Genomic DNA, 19,917 nt, shown 5'->3' with positions numbered 1-19,917 from the left:
TGCGTACAATAAAACGAAATTCTCACAATGTAAAACATGGGAGGCTATTATGTAATATTTCTTATTATTGAATATATATAACTATAGTACAAAGTTTATTTTACTTTATTTTTAATTTACACGAGCAATCACAATCAAAAAGATCATTAATAAATTTATTATTTATATTACGAGAGTGTCAATTATTGTCATACTATACTAAATTTAGCGAAACTCAAAGAAAATGACCAATACGCGAAAAAATAAACAAAGCTTTGATGTAAAGCAATGATCAATGGATTGAAAAATATGCGACGAATAAAACGACCCCAAATCAATTCCGATATGTAATTTTTATAATATTCGTTGCAACGCGCGCGCGAGTTCCGTATAATTATTTCTCTACGTGATAATAAATGTAATTTCACAAGCATTAAACGTTTCTCAATATCGCGTCTACGACTTTAATTACATATATAATCGAATGAATTGAACGATATAATTGATTGCGCGTATGAACTTTAATTCCCGTTTTACTTTCAACAGCGGGATAGACTTTACAAGTTTCAAAAAATCACGAGCAAATTTTCAAACGTAATTTAAGAGAATTTGTTTAATAAATATTTAATATAATACGAAATTCGCGAAAATGTTTCATCGAGAACAACATAAAATATGACGTTTTAAATTCTGATTTTTATAACGGATGATAATCTGAAATCCGAAATTTCGCAAAACTATGTTAATTTGACTTGTCATTTCATATCTAAGACGCGAATGTCGACTTTTGTGAGCAAAAATTTTACAGGTAAATGATCATTGTCTTAACATCGAACCTTTTCACACTTTTATTCAATAAATTATATTACTTGTAGTAAATAATTTCTAATACAAAATTTTGAATGAAAGATCTCCCGAATTTATTAACAATCTTTTAGTAAATAAAAACTACTAAAGTTTTAAAAAGTAAACGGTTTACCAAACGCGTCATGATTTCCGTCTTATTATACACATCCGATTACATTTACACAATTAATATTATACAATTAATACTACATTATTTTAATACAATTATATTACAATATATTACAATATATATTTTTGATATACAATATATACAAGTACATAATATTTATAATGTCTGTAAAAATTGGTATTACTTAATATAAAAATTAGAGTATTTAATGTAAAATATTAATTTTTAATATATTAAATAAATTTTAATGTGGGGATGCGTGTGTCGATGTCGATCAGGGATGATAGCGATGGAGAGGAGTATATGATTGGAGGTAGCTATGGTATGTGGAGGATGCGTCCTCAAAAATACCATGCGACTCTTCGGCGAGTCGCGATGGTGCCACTCCACTATATGCCCGTCTAACTCTTGTCCGATGAGGCGTCGGTGAGAGTGTCGATCAATGGGCAATGAATATTGCTGCCGAATTTGTTTATACGTTTAGGTCGGCGCGGTCGAGCGCTCGCGAGAAACGTAGCTGAACGTGTTGCCGTCTTGATAGGGGCGCTCACGGCCACCAAATTTAATATAAAAATTATTTAATATAAAAAATTAGTAATATTTAATGTACTTTTTGAGTTATTATATTAAAGTAATTACTATCATTTTGTCTACAATCTTTTTAACTATCGAATTATATCCCCTTGTCCCTGCCTACCCGAATCCCTACCTACTCGTAGAGAACTGAAGAAACAAATTCAGTTTAAAAAGAGTAATAAAATTTTGAATTGGATATATGATATAATATTTCTTAATGTCGGGTGAATGTCAGAAACCAGTGCCGGCTCATTACGAAATTTTGTGTTCGTAAATATACGATTCATTTGATGCGCGTTACGAATAGAAATGACTCGCGGTACCACACGTCTAGAGAAGATTACCAAACTGTCTAGATACCTATGACTAAATGTCTCTGTATCGACTACTATGACGCGTTAAGGCGCCGTTATCAGAATTTTGGATGTATGAACCACATATCGCATACAAGTTCACTATGCTACGTCTCACAAAACGAGTATAGTTTTAATCACCAACAAATTTCTCTCAGTGTACCCATATTCCGATATATAGTCCTACCTACCCGTATTACAATTTAGTATAAATCTAATATAAATCTTTAATTCAGACCGCGACACGATTTATAGGGTACCTGATTTGCTGGTTAATTCAGCGGGATACCTCAATGTGATATGATCACTTGAGATTTGGGAAATATAGAATTGAGGGTTTTAACATGCGCGCGATTGAGATTTAATTAAGAAGGGATTTTCTAATATCGCACATATGCGAAAAAATATAAAGAAAATAGCCCTACTTTGGGCAAATAAACAGGTGTGTAAGGTGTGTCAAATTATTTTGTATATTATTTTATGTATGTTAATTAATTACCTTACGAACCAATTCTCTCTCTGGTCAATATAGACCTTACCTTATAAGCTGTAGCGTAGTTTCCATAGTTTCTTCTGGCCAAGATCATTGAACTCACCTATTACGTTGTTACTGGCAAAATCCATTTTGGCTGTATGTCAGCCAGAAAATGAGAAGGAGAAAAACTCCTTCAATGCCGGCTGATTAACAGCGCCGGCAGACGATTATAATGTTACGGTCGATTACGAATCGTTGCGATCGTTAATAAGCGCGCGTTAATCATATCGGAAAAAATAAACAACCAATTAAGTCTGACTTAATTTTGCTTTTAATTTCACAAAGATACGCGTAATTAATTTATTTGTCCAAGAATTATAGCAGTAATAGAAAGTAAAACAGAATTATATCATCAAGAAATGAAAGAATTTTATGTTAATCGCGTTCTAATAAAAATCGTCGCGATTATATCTCACAATCAGTCGCGATTATCTGGATTTCAATAGTATATAATGTAAAAACACGAGACAACAGAAATTTAAAAATTAATTGATGACTCGATCAATCAATTATTTATTAATGAATGGACAAACAATGTTTAATATAAATCGAATCGCGAACCGAACCGCGAACCAAATCACGAATCGTTACTTAATCTCACTTTAGATATCAAGTAAAATATTCAGATTGAATGACGTGAGATCCAAAAAGAACAATAATTTCTTCACATAATTAGTATCGCAATCTCGATAAAATAAATGTATGAAGTTCCGCGCATGTAACATTGGTCTTTACAAACTTTCATATACCTACATATATCTATATAAATACTTTGTTATTAATATAATGCAAATTGTTATCAAAATTATATTTAGTATGACTTATCAGAAATACATATCTACGATTATATTATGCATTTTAATGTAATATAATTGATATGAAAACTATCAACTTTGAGATAATTCCACATAAAAAATGATTCGTCCCGCGACAAAATATTCACTGGATCTCACGTCATTTTATTTTGTTTTGTTTACACAAAGCCAAGTTACATGGATAAATTATAATAGATTAGGATAAAATCGGTGCATTGTAAAATAAAAATAAGTAGGTACGCGATTAACACTTCTTAATGTGATCTATATATAATAAGGTTCGTGTGTGGAATATATGCAACGCGAATCAAAATATCTTTTGGTCTTTTCCATTTGTAATACGTACATGCATATTGAATTTATTAATACATTTTGCTTTCTTACACCAATTTATGTAATAATTAATCCTGGAGGAATATAGGGGATAGGAAGAGAGAGAGAGAGAGAGAGAGAGAGAGAGAGAGAGAGAGAGAAAAGAAAATGGAGAAACACATTTAATTGTTGTATCAAAATTTTTCTTATCTATATAATCGGTTAATTTATTTTATTTTGTTAAACCTACAGATATCTATATCTTTTATTATTTTTTAATTCTTCAATTGTAATTAAACTGTCTATCTATAAAAAAATTATTTTCTATATATTTTAATTGTAATATAAAAAGTATGTTTTTAAATTTTTTATTCTACACGAAAAATAAAAGTCATAAAAAACTTAAGTGAAATCTTATATCCAAAAAATGTTATTCTATATTTTATAAAATTTTACTTTAGTTCTTTGTCTATTTCTTAATAATTTTAAAAACAAATTTGAAAAATGTAATTAATGTATTAAATTTAAATAATTGATTTTAGTATTGTACAAAAAAGACCATAACTAATATCGTTATATACTTGATAATAGAATCTATATTTACCAAATTTAAATAACTTGCTTATATTTCAAGCGACTGGTATATTTCGTGTGTTCTACGATGCAAAGAACATTAGATGCATTAACAAATAATGCACCGACATAATGTATGTGCTTATGGGTGCATTCTCCCGTAAGCACAATACATCGATAAAATAATGATGCTCCAGGATTAATTATTCAGCCTAGTCTGATCTAGTCTATCCATTTTAGGGCAACGGATTTGTGAGAAGTCGCATTTATCTATAGTACTATTACATGGATATAATACATAAATATATCTAATATTGGTTTCACAAATTCGTTACCTCATACTATTATAAAAAATTCGTCACTCACCGATCCGATGCGCAACGGGCGGAGTAATTTGGCCACATAGCTACGATGATACTGTAACAAAAACGAAAGATATAAATTAATTAGAATCAAAAGCCTTGATATAAATTAAAGAGGCGTTGAAAATGATTAATGTTTCCAAAAATACACATTATTTTACGCGCATCCAATTCGTCTTTCAATTAGATTCACTGATATAATTATCTATTTTCCGGAAAAAATATTTACAAAAATAAATTTTTATAAAATTTTAAATGATTTCTTTTTTTCTAATTATTTTTAGCTTATCGAAATAAAACAGTCCGAATAAGTGGGAAAAACTATTAATTTTATATACAAGTAAAGGCTCGCAGGATTAAAAATCAATTAACAACGAAGGGGCATCGAGCCGTAACTAGGTGTTAGTGTTTAATTTATGCAGATTATGTATTAATTTTATGCAGATAAGAGATGATACTTACCCCAAGGTTGCTCCGCCAGTGCCCGATGTCTCTCTCAGACCTCCTCCTCCTCCTCTCAGGACGTCAGGCCTTCTCCTCTCACCGCACAGGACACTCGCGAGAAACACTCGCGGATAATAAACTACAATATCGCGCGCGGACTAATTATCAGTAAATGTCTTTCGCGCGATACTGTACGGCACTCCCGTTTAAAAAGCCCATGAGAAGAATAATCCATCAAGTATGCCGTAATATTCTTCAAATAGACTTTGAAAAAGTTCTTTAGTCCGATTACTTGAACGGCACTCCCGAAAGCAAACGCGACGAACCGGCTGCGGTTCGTTTATTCAATTAAATCGGCGGACGAGGGTACGTTAGCTTCCCCGTCTTTGGATTTTTATGCAAGCAGAACAAGGGTTTTGCTTGGGTAACATCCTCGGGGTACTGGGCCTTCCCACCTCGCCAAGGTCGTACCCAGGAAGGAAGTACTGTGTAACATATAAAAGTAGATATTATAAAATCAAGTTATCGATGTATAAATATATGGATAGATAGGCTCCAAAGAATTAGAATAAAATTGCAACATAATTAATAATTGTCTTCTTTTTCATTAAATAAGTTAATAAAACAATAATTAAAATAATAAAAAAATTGCCCCGATTCATTCTGCAATCATCATCGCGTTACTTTAATGGCGACGAAATATTTCAAGATGTCGAGAACTTGCCGCGATACTACACGAGTCGAGCGGACGATTGATAAAGACACGCAGACGCAATTGATTAATCAAAGATACGCTATTGAAATGAAATATAGCACGCGCAGTACGTACGGTATCGAACTCGTACGCGAAAGTAAAACTGCATTATTAATTTGCACGACGGAAGAATCGTGACCGCTAACTTACGCGACACGCGACGCGAGATATACGGAGATTACGAATGATTCACGGGCGATGTATCATGGCGTTCCGTTACTCCAATCACTCGATATACGACAATATAACTCAGCCCTCTTTTTCCCTACGGAGAGAATCGGAGATCAGAGATAAAATCACGACGACAATTCCGACACAGCGTTAAAAGCACGACACACGAGATAAATGAATGCTACACAATTCGCGTTCCAGAAATATGTGGCGAGACGAGCGCCACGATTATCGCCCGCAAATATCACGACGAAAGCAAATCGTTCACAATTGCCGTACATACCTTCGCCGACTTCGCCTCGACGTCTCCACCTCGACGGCGACGTCTCCGTCTCGAGCGAGCGATTCATTCCGACACAAACACTTAATACACTCGCAAATTATTCAACGCGTACGGCACGTACTCGCGTGGGCGATTATTCCCGCGGCCCGCGGAACGAGGAGCAGGAAATGCAGGAATGCCAATCGCGGAAACAAAGCGCGTTCCGAATAACACACAGCACGGAGCACGGAGCACGACGCGAGCGACGCCGCGACGGGTCGAACGGGCGCACGGAGCACAAGCACAAACACTTCCTACCCTGTGCGAAATTCAAAGGGAGAACGATAACTGAGTGACTTCCGCAGGCAAAGGTACTCCGAGCGTTGACGGAAACGAGTAGCAAGGCCGCTCACCGGCAAACATAATCGGCCGCGTCGCGCGCGGCGACTTTGATCGTACGCTTTCAACTGTCGCGCCTAGTTACAGTGCCTGGTATGCCGCGGCGCGGCGTCGCGCCGGCGGCGGCTCGGAGCGGCCGAACGTGATTGGCCGGATTCGGGGGCTCGACTCGCGAGCCAATCGCGTTCGATGTCTCCCCTGACTGTGCGGCGTGCGGCGGCGGCGCGCGGGCCGCGGCGCGGTGCGCGCGCGCAAGTAATACGTGATGTCGCTCGTGTAATTACTTTCTCGTGAACGAAAAAAAATCCGGTTACGGGGTGTTGCAAACTGAACGTACGTCGAATATTTCGTTCCTTCTTGTGTCGAGTGAAACGAGTGGGATGCTGTCGCTGGACGAGATGAACGTTGACCGCCACCGTGCTGGACGCTGAAATAACGCTGTACGTGTCACCCTCCCGGCTGTGATTTGGCGGGTCTCCAGCAGTGCTCCGTAATCGGTGAGTGAATTTTACATGAGAAATAAATGTTTCGAAGCGCGATATATCCGAATCTTAATAGAATCGTACGTTGTCCCGCGTGTCGTAGTGAGACGATAACCTCGCGTCTCTTGCCGGACTTGCCCTCCGTTTGGATTTCTACTTCGAGTGAGTGAATCGTGCGGGAATTAAGACGCTTTTCGATGAATAGTTTTAACCTTTCGTTAAGCGCGGGATTAATAATTAATTGAGTAATTAAAGAGAACGATCGCGCATTTGGCGTTCTCACTTTGCTTGTCACGATCGCGAACGATCGCGTACGAGGGAGCGAGCTTGCTTCAAAATGCGTATGAACGTGTCGAGAGTGCGAATCAACAAGCTCGAATATGTGCGTCCACGAATGCAATTCCGTTTTTCGTTAAAGGATTAGGCATGTAATTTGCTCGTTCGTCGTAAACATTTCAAATTTATTTGCACGTGTGCTATTTTATTCATCATAACCTCTACTTTACAGAAAATTGTATCGTTTTTTATTTTTAAATTTCTTCGCGATCTCGTTCTCGCAGCGCGGTGATCACGCATACTTACCATAAAAACGTTGAACCGTCACCAAGATACTTAAAAATTATGAAACATTCTCTGTGGTTTGTTCCCCAAATATTCGTTTTGCTTACAAAATTTTCCATCAACGAGCCTATTGTTTCGTATTTCGTGCTCTTATCTTGCAAATTTATTATAGCAAGAAAAAGAAAGAACGTTGTCAATTCGATCGCGGCGCTAATGGAATTATTGCTACGAATTTTTTTTTTTAATAACTAATACATTGCATCTACAGTACGTTACAAACTCATAGCTGAAAGAATTTAACATTAACTATAGACACTACTAAAGCACGTGCCATTTATTCTCATCAACTATTATATATTTTTAATAACATGTATCAAGTTTAATCTTTACATTTATTTAATATCACGCATCAAGCTAACTTGAATAAAATCAATCATATAATAACCTGTCATTTATGAGTTGTTAAAACATGATTCTCGCGCTGACAGTTAACTCTCACAGCACGAATTGAGCCAAGCAAGGGAACCAAGATCAGCATCGCGGAAAAATGGCAACAATTCCATCTCTTACATGCCTTCTTTAAGAGTGGATGTTTTCTTTCTCTTGTATAATCTCGTACGTACAGGGAATATAATAAGAAAAAAAAATAATTAAGAGAATAATTTTTCAAGTTTCCACGATGCGAAATGTTTTACAATGGAAAGATTAATCTATGTACTTACTTTTTTGAAAAGAGATGGCGAAATATGCGCACCAAGTTGACTTATTGTTAGTTGACACTCTCTTTTACTTTGGAAAAAATAAAGCAGTAGTAATATTTAAATATACTATATTTAAATATTATTAATATATGTTTATATTAATTACGTTTGACTTTGCTTTTTAATAATCTTGACCAATTCTAACTATAACATAATTTAAAACAATTGTCATAAATGTTGACGAACATTTTAATCCGAAGGTACCACAAGACATCAATAATATAAATCTTCGTTAATAACTTTTGTATAAACATAATATAATTTTCTTTCTTTAGAAATAATAAAACAATTTTAACAAATTATTATTCTTGAATATAACTTATAAAATCAATCAATGTTAATTCATTTATCTTGAAAATTTTATTTGGATTTGTCATTCTGTAATTGTATTATTAAACATTTCCGAAACATACTATCAAGAGATTAAGGAACTTTACATCATCTGATCAAAACTTATGAATTGTGAATAACTTGCAATTAATAATTAATCTCTAAAATTTTTATCGTAGAGAATATGACATAAATATCACGACAGCTCTTTTTAGATATTTAAAGGTTCTTTTGATATTCTTTCATAGCTATCTCTTCTGGTTTATCTTTTCAGTATTACTTATATAAAACATCCGTTATTTACCAATCTTGCTTTATTTGTATGAATATCTTATTTTCAACCCCTTCGATGATTTACAAATTCGACATAATATATTCCAGAGCTTATTCTCGTGCGTTTTCAACTCGGTATAATTTTGGTAATCCGCAGATTTGATGAAATTTGCTACGAGATTTTTGACAAGATATTTTTAAAAATCTTGGACAAATTTAGACGTTTATCTAATGCTTCTAATTTTCATGCGCGGTCGCAAGTGTTAAACCATTTTAACATCTGTTAGCCAAATTGTGTTCATTTTCTACATACGGCTGAAGAAGATAAAAAATATACTTAAATTAAAGTACGGTATTGTACGGTAATTATAGGACATTCTGTATATTTATATTTTCAAACTTTATTTTATATATCCAATTAAAACAGATTATTATAAATGCTACATAAAGTTTCGGTTCAAATTTTGCGGAATAGCTGAAAAAGTTCTCGCAAAATATTAACTGAAGACACAGCGTTAGATGTTATAATTATTCTTTTAGAATTTTTACACTCGTGTATATCCAATTATGACGAAAGAACGTTTAAACCATTACTTTCGAAATATATTCAAAAATTTCTCACTATGTATATTGTAATATTTATTCTTAAAGCTGTTACTAAACTATAATATTCGCATCGATTTTGCTGCTTACACAAATAAATTTACACATACATACTTTTCCGTTCATTCTCTCTCTCTCTCTCTCTCTCGCTCGCATTCACGATTTATAAAATTTTATTTCGCACTTTCACAAATAATTATCAATATGTAACATCACTTTTGTGCGTATTCGCAAGGTATCAAAGTGGTCGGACTTGTTTCCCATCGATAAACTGTAGCCAATGCTACAGCCCTTTCTTCCTCTCTAAAATATAAACAAACTTTCATTTAATTCTCTATAAGTTCCAATAATTGGCATAGAAGTTACTCAATCTGTATCGTTTTTGTACTACTAATTGTGTGCAAGCGCATACGTAAGTTCACATAACTGCTGGATAAAATATTCGACGATTTATAGCGTTAAGGGACCTAATACTTTCCCTTCAATATTTCTAAAACAGCCGACTACACAGCACTTATACGCACGCAAGAAATTAATCAAGTGATATATGTACAAATATCAATTTTTACATAACGTGTCTAAATACGTATTTGATAAATCATCTATAGGTACATATTGCAAGGAGCACTGGGTAAAAAAGTTTATCCGTACATTCAGTGCTTATGGTTAAAGCGAAAATTTAATACGTCATAAGTAAAATAAGCACAAACAGCAAATGAAGTCTGTTTGTTAGATTACAAAATAATGTGACAAGAAAAATTTAATCGAGACACGTAAAATATTAATCTTATTGTGTCGATTCTCCACAAGTATCGCAAGTGGATAACTTCCTCTTATTTCGTTAAATTATTTTTGTCGATTAATTAATTAGATTATAGTTTCCTTCTCCTAATTGATAAAAGGATGAGGACAAAAATCCTAATAAAGTTGATTATATACGGACATCAAATATAAATGCCTTATGGACTAACATTATCCATAGTGAAAGAACTGAGGTGTACCAGTATATTTTTACTCGCCATAGATATACTGTACAAATGCCCTGGTATATAAACCAACTTATTCTACTAGTTGAATCGCAACTTATCGAACTACATCATCCATATTGCGAGCTTAATAGATAAAAGCAGTTCTCATTGGCTTTGTCGAAATTTTTGAACAATTACAGATTAACTATAATTTATCCTTACGTATAATCGGGACTTTTCTGGGACATTCGTAAACGCCTCGTCTAAAAGATTTGGCAGTGATTAGAAAGTCTTCTCCATTAGGCCAGTGCAAAAGTTATAAAATTGATACAGACACTTGTTCATAGATTTGTAATTAAGGAGAATAAAAATACAAGGCGATATAAATATTTCGCAAGCTTGTACTTGCGAAGAAAGAACCTTAGACATATTATGCTAAAAAATAAAGGAATCTGAGGTCTGTTGGATAAACTTTCTAAGATTATTGACTTAGGCTGTACTGGTATGATTGTTAGCACCGCTGATAGCGCTGAACAGAGCAGCGCTATTGCGTTTGAAACTTCCTACTTGCTCGTCCGGCCATATTGGTTCCCCGAACAAGGACGACAAAAACTCTGGCACAGTTTTTGGTAATTTTCACGTAACACTTCTTGATATTCGTGTTGGTCCGGCGTGATCAGTTTGCTATTAATTTGTAATGCTGTATAACATATCTTGACAAATTCCCTGAAATCCCAAGAGGACTTATAAGTGACTGCGATATCGTGTATATGAAAAAATGTAAAATGACAAAACGTACCTAAAGACATCCTTCAATTCTTCTACTTTGTCATCGGGGTATTGTGGAGACAGCGCAGGATCCAGAAATGCGGAGGCATAGGCTAAAGGACCGGCATTTACCGTTACGCAAATGCTACCTTGGAGACGTAACTGCAGTTTCTTCACATCCGTCGGTCCGATCAAAGGCACATCCTCCAATTCCTGAACGCGTTGCCTCATCTCATCCAAAGCGACCTCGATAGGGCTGAGCTCCACTATCCGTTTCTCGGAAATCCCAATGCGCTTCTTCACATATACGGAAAAGCATATTGCGCTGCAAGAACAAGCATAAATCTTCATACTTCTTTTTCAATAAAGCGAGATCTAAGATAATCAAATAAATAGGTAATTATCGGATTATTAGAATTTTTAGAATTATTAGAATTATTAGATTTGATGTTTGACCGTACTTGTGAGAATAGTTCTACGTTTCCATTGATCCTCCGGACTGCCTCTTGCCTTGCCCTCCTTAGTAAATGGCGTCTCAAACATGAAGCAGGATACGTTGTGATTCTGCTCGAACTCGGTTTGTCGCACTTCCAACTCCGTCTTCTCAAGTAGGGTGTGACCTGAATGTACGCTATCTTGGGATCTAATTCGCTTACGTCGACTGGTACAGAATCCATTATTATCTTAACGTTCTCAGATCCGAACTTTTCGCTATACAAATGCAATAAACGTTCCGATATTTCAGATAACGATGTCACTTTTGGCTCCTTATAAATGTATTCTTGACCATTCTCTTCCTCAAAGTACGCCTAGATAATAATACATGTGTCAATCAAATTTTTTTAATTATAAAAATATACGCTCTCTGCTGATGATATATCTTACCATGCCAAAGAATGCCACTCTGTAAAACCTCCCGAGCAATCTTTTTCCAGTTCGTGTTACCTCCACAATTTTATTACAGGCTTGCGCCAAATGCGAGTAACAGTTAGCCAAAGCTTCGTAATTTCTCTTCTTTTCATATATAGGAACTATTAAACGATATAAAGCGATGCCCAAGCCATTCGAAGCGCCGGCCTTCTCCAATGTGTCGGCACAAATTTCCAATTGCTCAAGAAGTAAACTTTCGTTATAGTGAATATCCTGAATGCCTGAAACAAGATCGATATTTCTTGCATCTGTTCTCAATTCAGATGTATACACGATACGATAAAAATGCAATTAACCAAAATAGTACAAATGATAAACGTAATGCAATAAAACAAACATACAAATCTCACCAGCATCAAGTTTGAGATTACGCTCGTCCTTCGATATGTTCACAGATATTTGATCGAAAGCCTCTGCGCCCCACGGATGAATTTTCCGCAATTTTAGATATTCAGCCATTAATGCCGCGATATGTAGTTGACAACAAGCAGCCTTAGAATGAAAAACGCGTGTTGACATATCCATTATGTAAGAGCCTCAGGCAATATATTTTTGTATAAAGTGCATCTTTGTCGAGATAATTTGTAAAAATGAGTACCTCGGAAAAATTGCCATCTCTAGCGTGGTTCCTAGCCATCGTTTCCAACCAGGTATGCCTCAATTCGGGCGTGCTGGCGTAAGAGTTAGCCAAGCGCGCTATGTTGCAAATCGACCAGCATCTCAGGATCGTTATTATGCTCCCGCATTTGCGCGATTGCCATTAAAACCGTTCGTATTCTTTTATTGAGGTCCTTCACTTCAACTGGGAAACCTGTGCCCTTCATAACTTTATCAGAAGAGGCGTAACTGTTGATTAACGACAACGATTCTTGAAATCGTGAATTGTTCAGACCGATTACATTGCCCAACATTTGGGACAATAAAATTATCACCTATAGAGAAATAATAAGACGTGTTTAAAGCTTGTACAATTCAGTTAAAAATCAACGATAATGACTATATAAAGATAAGTGGCGTTAAATAAACTAGACTTAAAGATTGTGTTCTAGAAGAGTATTGTACCTGCAAATGTACTCTAGTCAATCCTTTCCTACTAGTAAACTCAAAATTACTTCGCATGAGCAAATACAGCAAAGCGCAGGATTCCTGCCTTATGGAACTCAACTTGCTGTTACAGCAACGCAGCAGCTCATAACACAAACGTCCGCAAAGCACAGCATTGCCTGTAAAGAAAAAAAATATATTCAAGCTTTGTGCATGTTTTACATGTGCCTATCATACATGCTCTCTACCATCGAAGAGTAGTTATGTATTCATTCTCATTCTTTACAAATAAAACTTTTTGAAGCTTTGAAAATTAACAATTACCTTGGAAAAGCGCGACGGAATAATTATTCAAAAAGCTCGGAGTCCAGCGAAAACGTGACGTAATAAAGTTTCGGACTGACCGACTTGAAGAAACGACAAATAAATATTGAAAAACTTTCGCATGACTGCGCTGTCGCCTTCATTTGCCAAGAGAACATCCTGCAAAAAATGATATGTATACATTTCGTACACACGTAATGCTACCAAAATTTGTATTGTAAAGTAAATTTACATATTTATTTTTGCAAAATATTTTTTATAAACGTACATAAATATTTTTATATAATTTATTTGTGCATATATGTTACATACATATACATATAAATAACATCATGCTCAAACTCGGATATTGGAAATTTTTACAAATTAATTATTTTGTGATTTTTAGACACATGTGCGGAATATCTTGCCTGAGCTTCTTAAGAATATAACATATACCGACAAACCTAATGAGAAACCTAATGACTTTGTCAAATGCTTAAGGCGAGAATAAGCTGTGAAATGGGGATGTCTTTTCGGTGATCCCAATTGCAAGGAAACCGCCAAAATCAGCTACCGCGATAAATTGTAAATTATTTCGGCACTTGAATGACTTATCTCAGGCACATAAAACTCTGAACACAATTGTAAATTATATTAATGTGACATTATTGACAGTTAAACTAAAAATAGATGGACGATTCTCTGAAATTCAGAATCAGCGAAATTATTTTCAAAATTTGTGCGGAATTAATGGATTGTAATATAGTGACACATGTTTACACTTTTATTGCAGATAATATTTTATGTCATTACTGCATGTCTTAATAAGTATTCAGTAGGAGAGACATTCACGAATATTCTAAGACATCTTATAAAATAGTACGCTATATGTATCTTTCAACAGAGTATATAAAACTTTGCAAAAAGTTGTCATGCTGATTTCAAAAGTGTTGTAATGTAAAGAGAATACGTCTACACAGGTTTAAATTATACTTGGTACAAATTAAATTTGATAGAGATATAACACATAAATTTATATAACATATAAATTTTGACAATAACTGTAATCCTTCGCTTTAAAAAGATTCGGTTGTACATAAATTTGTACAAATGTTAAAATGCATATTAAATTAACATAATATTCTATGCGCGGATTATGTTATTTTTTTTTAAATTTATAAAAGTATACTTTCTCGTATTAGAGACGTGCATTAATTTTTTACATTTTAATTCAATTTGTATTAAATTAATCGCAAAGCTAAACCAAAGATTTCTTTTACATTAATGAACATAAATGTTATCTTATAACTTTATTGTTATTGTTATAAGATTGTTACTATAAAAACAGAACTATCAATCAATTGATAAACATGTTTACATCATTACATTTAAATCTTGTTTGACGTACCTCTTGCTGTCAGTTTATTTTTCTATTATTATACTTGTAAAACGAAATGTAAGAAGATAGTTTCGAGTGGTTGTGGAATCTATGAAACAAGAAGCATATGATTAGTGAGTCTCAGAATAATTCGTGTAATGTCTCTTGCTCTGAACATCTCTCTTTATTTTTAGCTTTAAGTAAGCTGATTACTATTAAGCTGTTTGTTATTATTAATTTCTTAAGTTACTCTTAATTATTTTTAATATTTTGTGACTGATTACTGATATTATTACTATATACATACTATTTTTTTTCTATACTAATAAAACTATAATAAAACGATATTTCTAAATAACCAATAATCCTTGTGACTAAATATTGGTATTTATAAAAGAACCTTGCCAACCCAGAAATTTTATGTTAGATAAAACTTTGAATGCTTGTAAGCAGAAATACATTTCAGAAAGATTTCAACTAAAGCTGAAGGACAATTTTAAGAAATAAAATTATCTCATATGTCATATAAACCTGTTTGTCGTATAAACCTGTTTTTTCTGTAGAGGCTCTCCATCATCTTCATTAACTTTAATCAGCAATCTTTCTTTTTGGTTTATATACCTATATTTTAATTAATACATTTATTTTGTATTTTTATTGAGTACTTCTAATAACTTCTAGCTTATTCACATATAAAAGATTCGCATTACAATGCGAATAAATTTAAAAAAAAATTTTTTTCTTAACAAAAAAGTAATTTCCGAATTACGATTATATAGAAAATCGAATTAAAATTGTTAGAAGCATTGTAAAACTTGAAACTTTTATTTTTCTTCTCTTTTCCTATTATCTATACAGGGTGACTATTCAGGACCTATGCGACAAACTCTGAAGAACAATAGATCTCGCAGAGAGGACCATTTTCTGTAAAGCAACCCATGTTTTCGGACGCGTCGTTTAGGAGCTACGCGACCGCGCAGACAGGCCTTAGGTGACATTTATTGTAATTATGAGATGAATTATTTATTTATTGTTTGAAGTACACTTGCAGACGGTTTACAGAAGACGTTCAAAGTATCTACCCTGAACTTAATTACATTCATGACACCGTTATAACATTGATTGTCGGACTCTATCAAACATTTGAGGACATATTAAGGCCAACTGTAACGCAGAATGCAGTCAGGTTCAGAACTATCTAAGAACTATCTGCGCGGTCGCGTAGCTCCTAACGATGTGTCAGAGAACGAGAGAACATAGGTTGCTTCACAGAAAATGGTCCTCTCTGCGAGATCTATCGCTTCTGAGAGTTTGTGCAGAGGTCTTGAATCAGCCTGTATTTTATTCAAATTTATTGACAAAAAAACATCCAAGATATTAATTTTCTTCAAAGTTCATAATAATGTAGAATAAATAAGAAATTATATTCAATTTTATTTACTAGATTCTAAAGAACAAACTTTTCTTTCCTTTGCCTCGTCAAAGATTGTCATATGACATTTCTTCACTGACTCTCTTTTATCGTTTACGGGAAAACCTACCATTAGATTTTAAGTATTTATATATGTATATCTAGCTAATATTATAATGTGTTCTGTATTCATCGATGGAAATCTGAAAGGTAGCGTTTTAACTCTTCGAGGCTGCACCTCTTTTTTTAATACGTCCCGGCTACACCGGGTGGTCGATACCAAGACCGAATTCAGTCTCATAATTCTAATTAATTGCACGTAAAAATTCATGAAACATCTTAAGGGTGTTCAAAAATATGTATGGTGCAGAACCCGAAATGTGCTCGATGAACAAAAATGTTGTAATTTTTGGTCGCGATAAGAAATATACACCGAGGCCACACCTGGGTGGTCACCATCCATAAATAATTTTAAAATGTTTACTAAACACAACTGACATGGCTTAAAGCCTTTCTACTGTACGGATCTTCGAGAGACGGACCCAACTAAGGATCCTAGGTGGAGGGACACTGATTATAAAGCCTATCTTAAAAATATCGGGCCTGAATTTCTGTCTGGGTGGCCACACCCAGTGTGGCCTCGAAGGATTAAAATGTATTAATCGTTATTCCAGTTAGGATCCATTTCTAAGTGTTTCTAAGTGACTGATATGTCAAAGTCAAATATTTCGACTGTGGAATTATGATTTTAAATAGCTAACACACGCTAAATGACACGAGGAATATCGTATAATTAGCAGAAGAAAGTAAACTCATAAAAAACTGTAACTGAAAGAATGCGTAATCACTAATAAAACTCTGATATCTGCTCATTATTTATAATCTGTAATATAATGTTTTTCAGTCGTTATCGTTAATCAATTTGTTTTGCACACATACAGACACGCGCGTACATTCGGACACACATATATTTTGTTTCTTGCTTTTAATATTAGGTATTGTAATTTCTTAATCAATTTTCTCATTTTTTAAATCTGATATGAAAATTTATAACAAATTGATAAAAAAACCTAAGCGGCACAAATACAAACGCACGTGCGCACCTCTCTCTCTCTTTCTCTCTCCCTCTCTTTCTCTTTCTCTCTCTCTTATCGATTTGTCGGTTTATCTCATTCGTGAAAAAATTATTATATATGTGTGCGTAATATTCACACTTACGTTGCATAATTTTAATAATATTATGTGTAGGCATTGTGCGAAAGCTCATTGAAGAACAGACATTTGAGGAACTGAAACAGCAACGCAAGTAAAATGTCATTTTTTGCATAGTTTCTCTCAACATCTCGTAACTGACTCTATGAATTTTATTGGAGATGATTGGAATTTATAACTTACAAAGATATATTATATAAGAAAAGTGCCGTTAGATCTATGAATGTAGGTTTTGTTCACGAAAAATTTTTATAATCAATACTAGAACGTGCGTAGAATTATTAAAGCGTCAATAGAAAATTCCGTGGAATCTAGATCAGCATTGACAAAGTTTTGACATTAATTTGTAGAAAGCTTTGAGTTGACTTTTCCAACACGATAAGATTCCTTCTCGGTGTTGCTAAATTATGTAAGCTCTGTTCGCAAAATTTTCATCACGATGTGCTTGATAAACATTACATGTAAGTAGTTTCTAGATAGAAATAACGATTTTCATATAGAGATTTATTATTTCGATGAACTTACGATATGTGCGTGCACATGTAACCTTCTATTTCTTTCAAATACTTTATACGGAAAATTTTTTAACTGTTTCTTTAGAACATAATTGGAATATATTGAAAATATTGTATCTTGTGTCTATTTTGTGTATATTTTGTGTATTTGTGTATATATCATAACGTTATCGTTAAAACGCATTTTTTCGTCAACAACCTGCATTTTACTGCTTCACGTTTTACTTTAAATTTTATCACGTAAAGATCGATACGTTAATCGTAATTGAGTTTGTCAGATTCGTTGCAATTCTTCAATGAAAAAACCCATATGTTCGCAACTTTTTCTTTCTCTCCGAGAACTGAACGTGTTCCTACGTGATTAGTTTATCTTTATCTTTTTTTTTATCTGAAGAGACTCTGATGAAGTGATTATAAGACCCTGCCTAGAAGGTAAGTGGTGTTTCTCAAAAGCACTAGCGTTCGTTCTTCAACAGATATTTTTCTAACGTTTACAGCAAATTGTTTATCAAGTTCGCGCATACATACCTCGAAAGTTAAGAGCGCCTCTTGGTCGTCCTGCTTGTAATACTCGATGTTTAACGTAATCAGACCCTCTGTGTACCCTCTGACAGTGATCAGACTGCCCCTGGGTCCGGTATATATAAAACGAGCAAACTGCCGTCGATGTTCGATTCTGTCAGTGGCTTGAGACCGGCGAAATGTTCCGCCAGTACGTTCGTGATCGCCGATTTCAGGCCCGATCGCTTCTCCATATCGGCAATTACGCTACTGGAGACCGTGAAGTCCAGGAGTACGGTATGGGCTACCGCATTGCTTCTGCAATGTACGCACACAGATATAGGATATGAAGTCAATCCGGACAGAGAGACGGCAATTTGCCTCATATACTTGTTAAAGGCCTTGTGTCACGCGGGCGATAAATCATCAGCGAGTCACGGGGTCACAAGAAATCTCAACGCGCGAATATCTTTTCCCTTCCGCTTTTTTTTTAATTATATATTTCACGTTATACAAGAGTAGTCGAGCCGCGAGCGCATGCAGAGGCTAAAGGCTGAACGACAGCGTGACGACGGCATGAAATGTCCTTAATGTCGCTTCGGGATAATACATTACATAATTAATCCCGTGGAAAAACAGGCACGTTGCCGGTGCTCGCGCTATGTGACTTGACACACCGCGCGGCTATCGATAATCAACGGATGATTCATTAGCCGCCGGTCATTCGCTTGTTTATACTCACGTAAGACCCGATCTACAATGGATGTTTTAAGTCGTAAGTCGTAAGAATTGGCCAATCACAGTTCATTATTCTTCGACCGCAAGGAGAATAATGGACTGTGATTGGTCAATTCTTACGACTTACGACTTAAAACATCCATTGTAGATCGGGTCTAATTGTGCGATAACGTTTATTGCTCGGTCTGTTCGGGCGTACGCCAGTGTGTTGCTCCCAGACGTGAAGGAATGACGTGTGCACACACTGGCACAAGAATTTATGCGCAGGTTGCAGGTTATCGGATGCGCGCGGGGCGATAGGAATTATCATCTGGAGGACCTCTCTGACGATTGCGTTCGATTGCTGGTGCGATGTATCGCGAGATATCGCGGCGCGGTCGCGATACCTCGAGACCTCCGGCCGATTCAAACGCACGGATCCAGAAGGCGCGCGCGCGCGCGCATATCTCGAGATGCATAATTATAAATGTATTACATCATAATTATTTATATAACATCGAACACCAATTTAACTATCGCATGCGACAGTAAAGTTTTTGAATTGTATTGTATATATTAACAATAAAAAAAACCTGTTCAATTCCCGTTTTCGGGCAATTGAAAGCACTTGGTGTTGCACAGAGAT

At 34.9% G+C, this 19,917-nt stretch overlaps 1 protein-coding gene across 2 annotated transcripts; it reads right to left on the bottom strand.

Annotated features, from left to right (window-relative positions):
* Positions 1 to 9,294: 9,294 nt before the first annotated feature.
* On the bottom strand, positions 9,295 to 19,870 carry LOC139784838 (dedicator of cytokinesis protein 11-like). Of its 2 annotated transcripts, none has more exons than XM_071724021.1 (9): positions 18,582 to 19,870; positions 13,556 to 13,714; positions 13,250 to 13,410; positions 12,786 to 13,119; positions 12,529 to 12,679; positions 12,143 to 12,408; positions 11,719 to 12,066; positions 11,289 to 11,582; positions 9,295 to 11,215 (listed from the first exon to the last, which is right to left on the bottom strand). In XM_071724021.1, the coding sequence occupies exons 4-8, from the start codon at positions 12,822 to 12,824 to the stop codon at positions 11,490 to 11,492; spliced, it is 897 nt and encodes a 298-aa protein (XP_071580122.1). In that variant the 5' UTR covers positions 12,825 to 13,119; positions 13,250 to 13,410; positions 13,556 to 13,714; positions 18,582 to 19,870; the 3' UTR covers positions 9,295 to 11,215; positions 11,289 to 11,489. The 2 variants fall into 2 exon arrangements, with proteins under 2 accessions (XP_071580122.1, XP_071580123.1); XM_071724022.1 differs by having other exon boundaries at positions 12,538 to 12,679.
* Between the last annotated feature and the right edge of the window lie 47 nt (positions 19,871 to 19,917).

This window comes from Temnothorax nylanderi, unplaced genomic scaffold (assembly GCF_030848795.1).
Source record: "Temnothorax nylanderi isolate EJ_2023f unplaced genomic scaffold, tnyl_v1.0 TNYL_tig0688_pilon, whole genome shotgun sequence".
Classification (NCBI taxonomy): Eukaryota; Metazoa; Arthropoda; class Insecta; order Hymenoptera; family Formicidae; genus Temnothorax; species Temnothorax nylanderi.
The sequence above is the reverse complement of the archived record's forward strand: the minus strand, read 5'-3'. Positions and strand labels throughout refer to the sequence as shown.

What these genes read in the sequence shown, in the direction of transcription:
- LOC139784838 (XM_071724021.1), bottom strand. Translation starts at nt 12,824, where the DNA reads ATGGCTAGGAACCACGCTAGAGATGGCAATTTTTCCGAG. An exon ending in GAGATGGCAATTTTTCCGAG is followed by an intron (nt 12,680 to 12,785) that starts GTACTCATTTTT and finishes TTTCATTCTAAG; the next exon opens with GCTGCTTGTTGTCAACTACA. An exon ending in ACGTAGAACTATTCTCACAA is followed by an intron (nt 11,583 to 11,718) that starts GTACGGTCAAAC and finishes TTGTTCTTGCAG; the next exon opens with CGCAATATGCTTTTCCGTAT.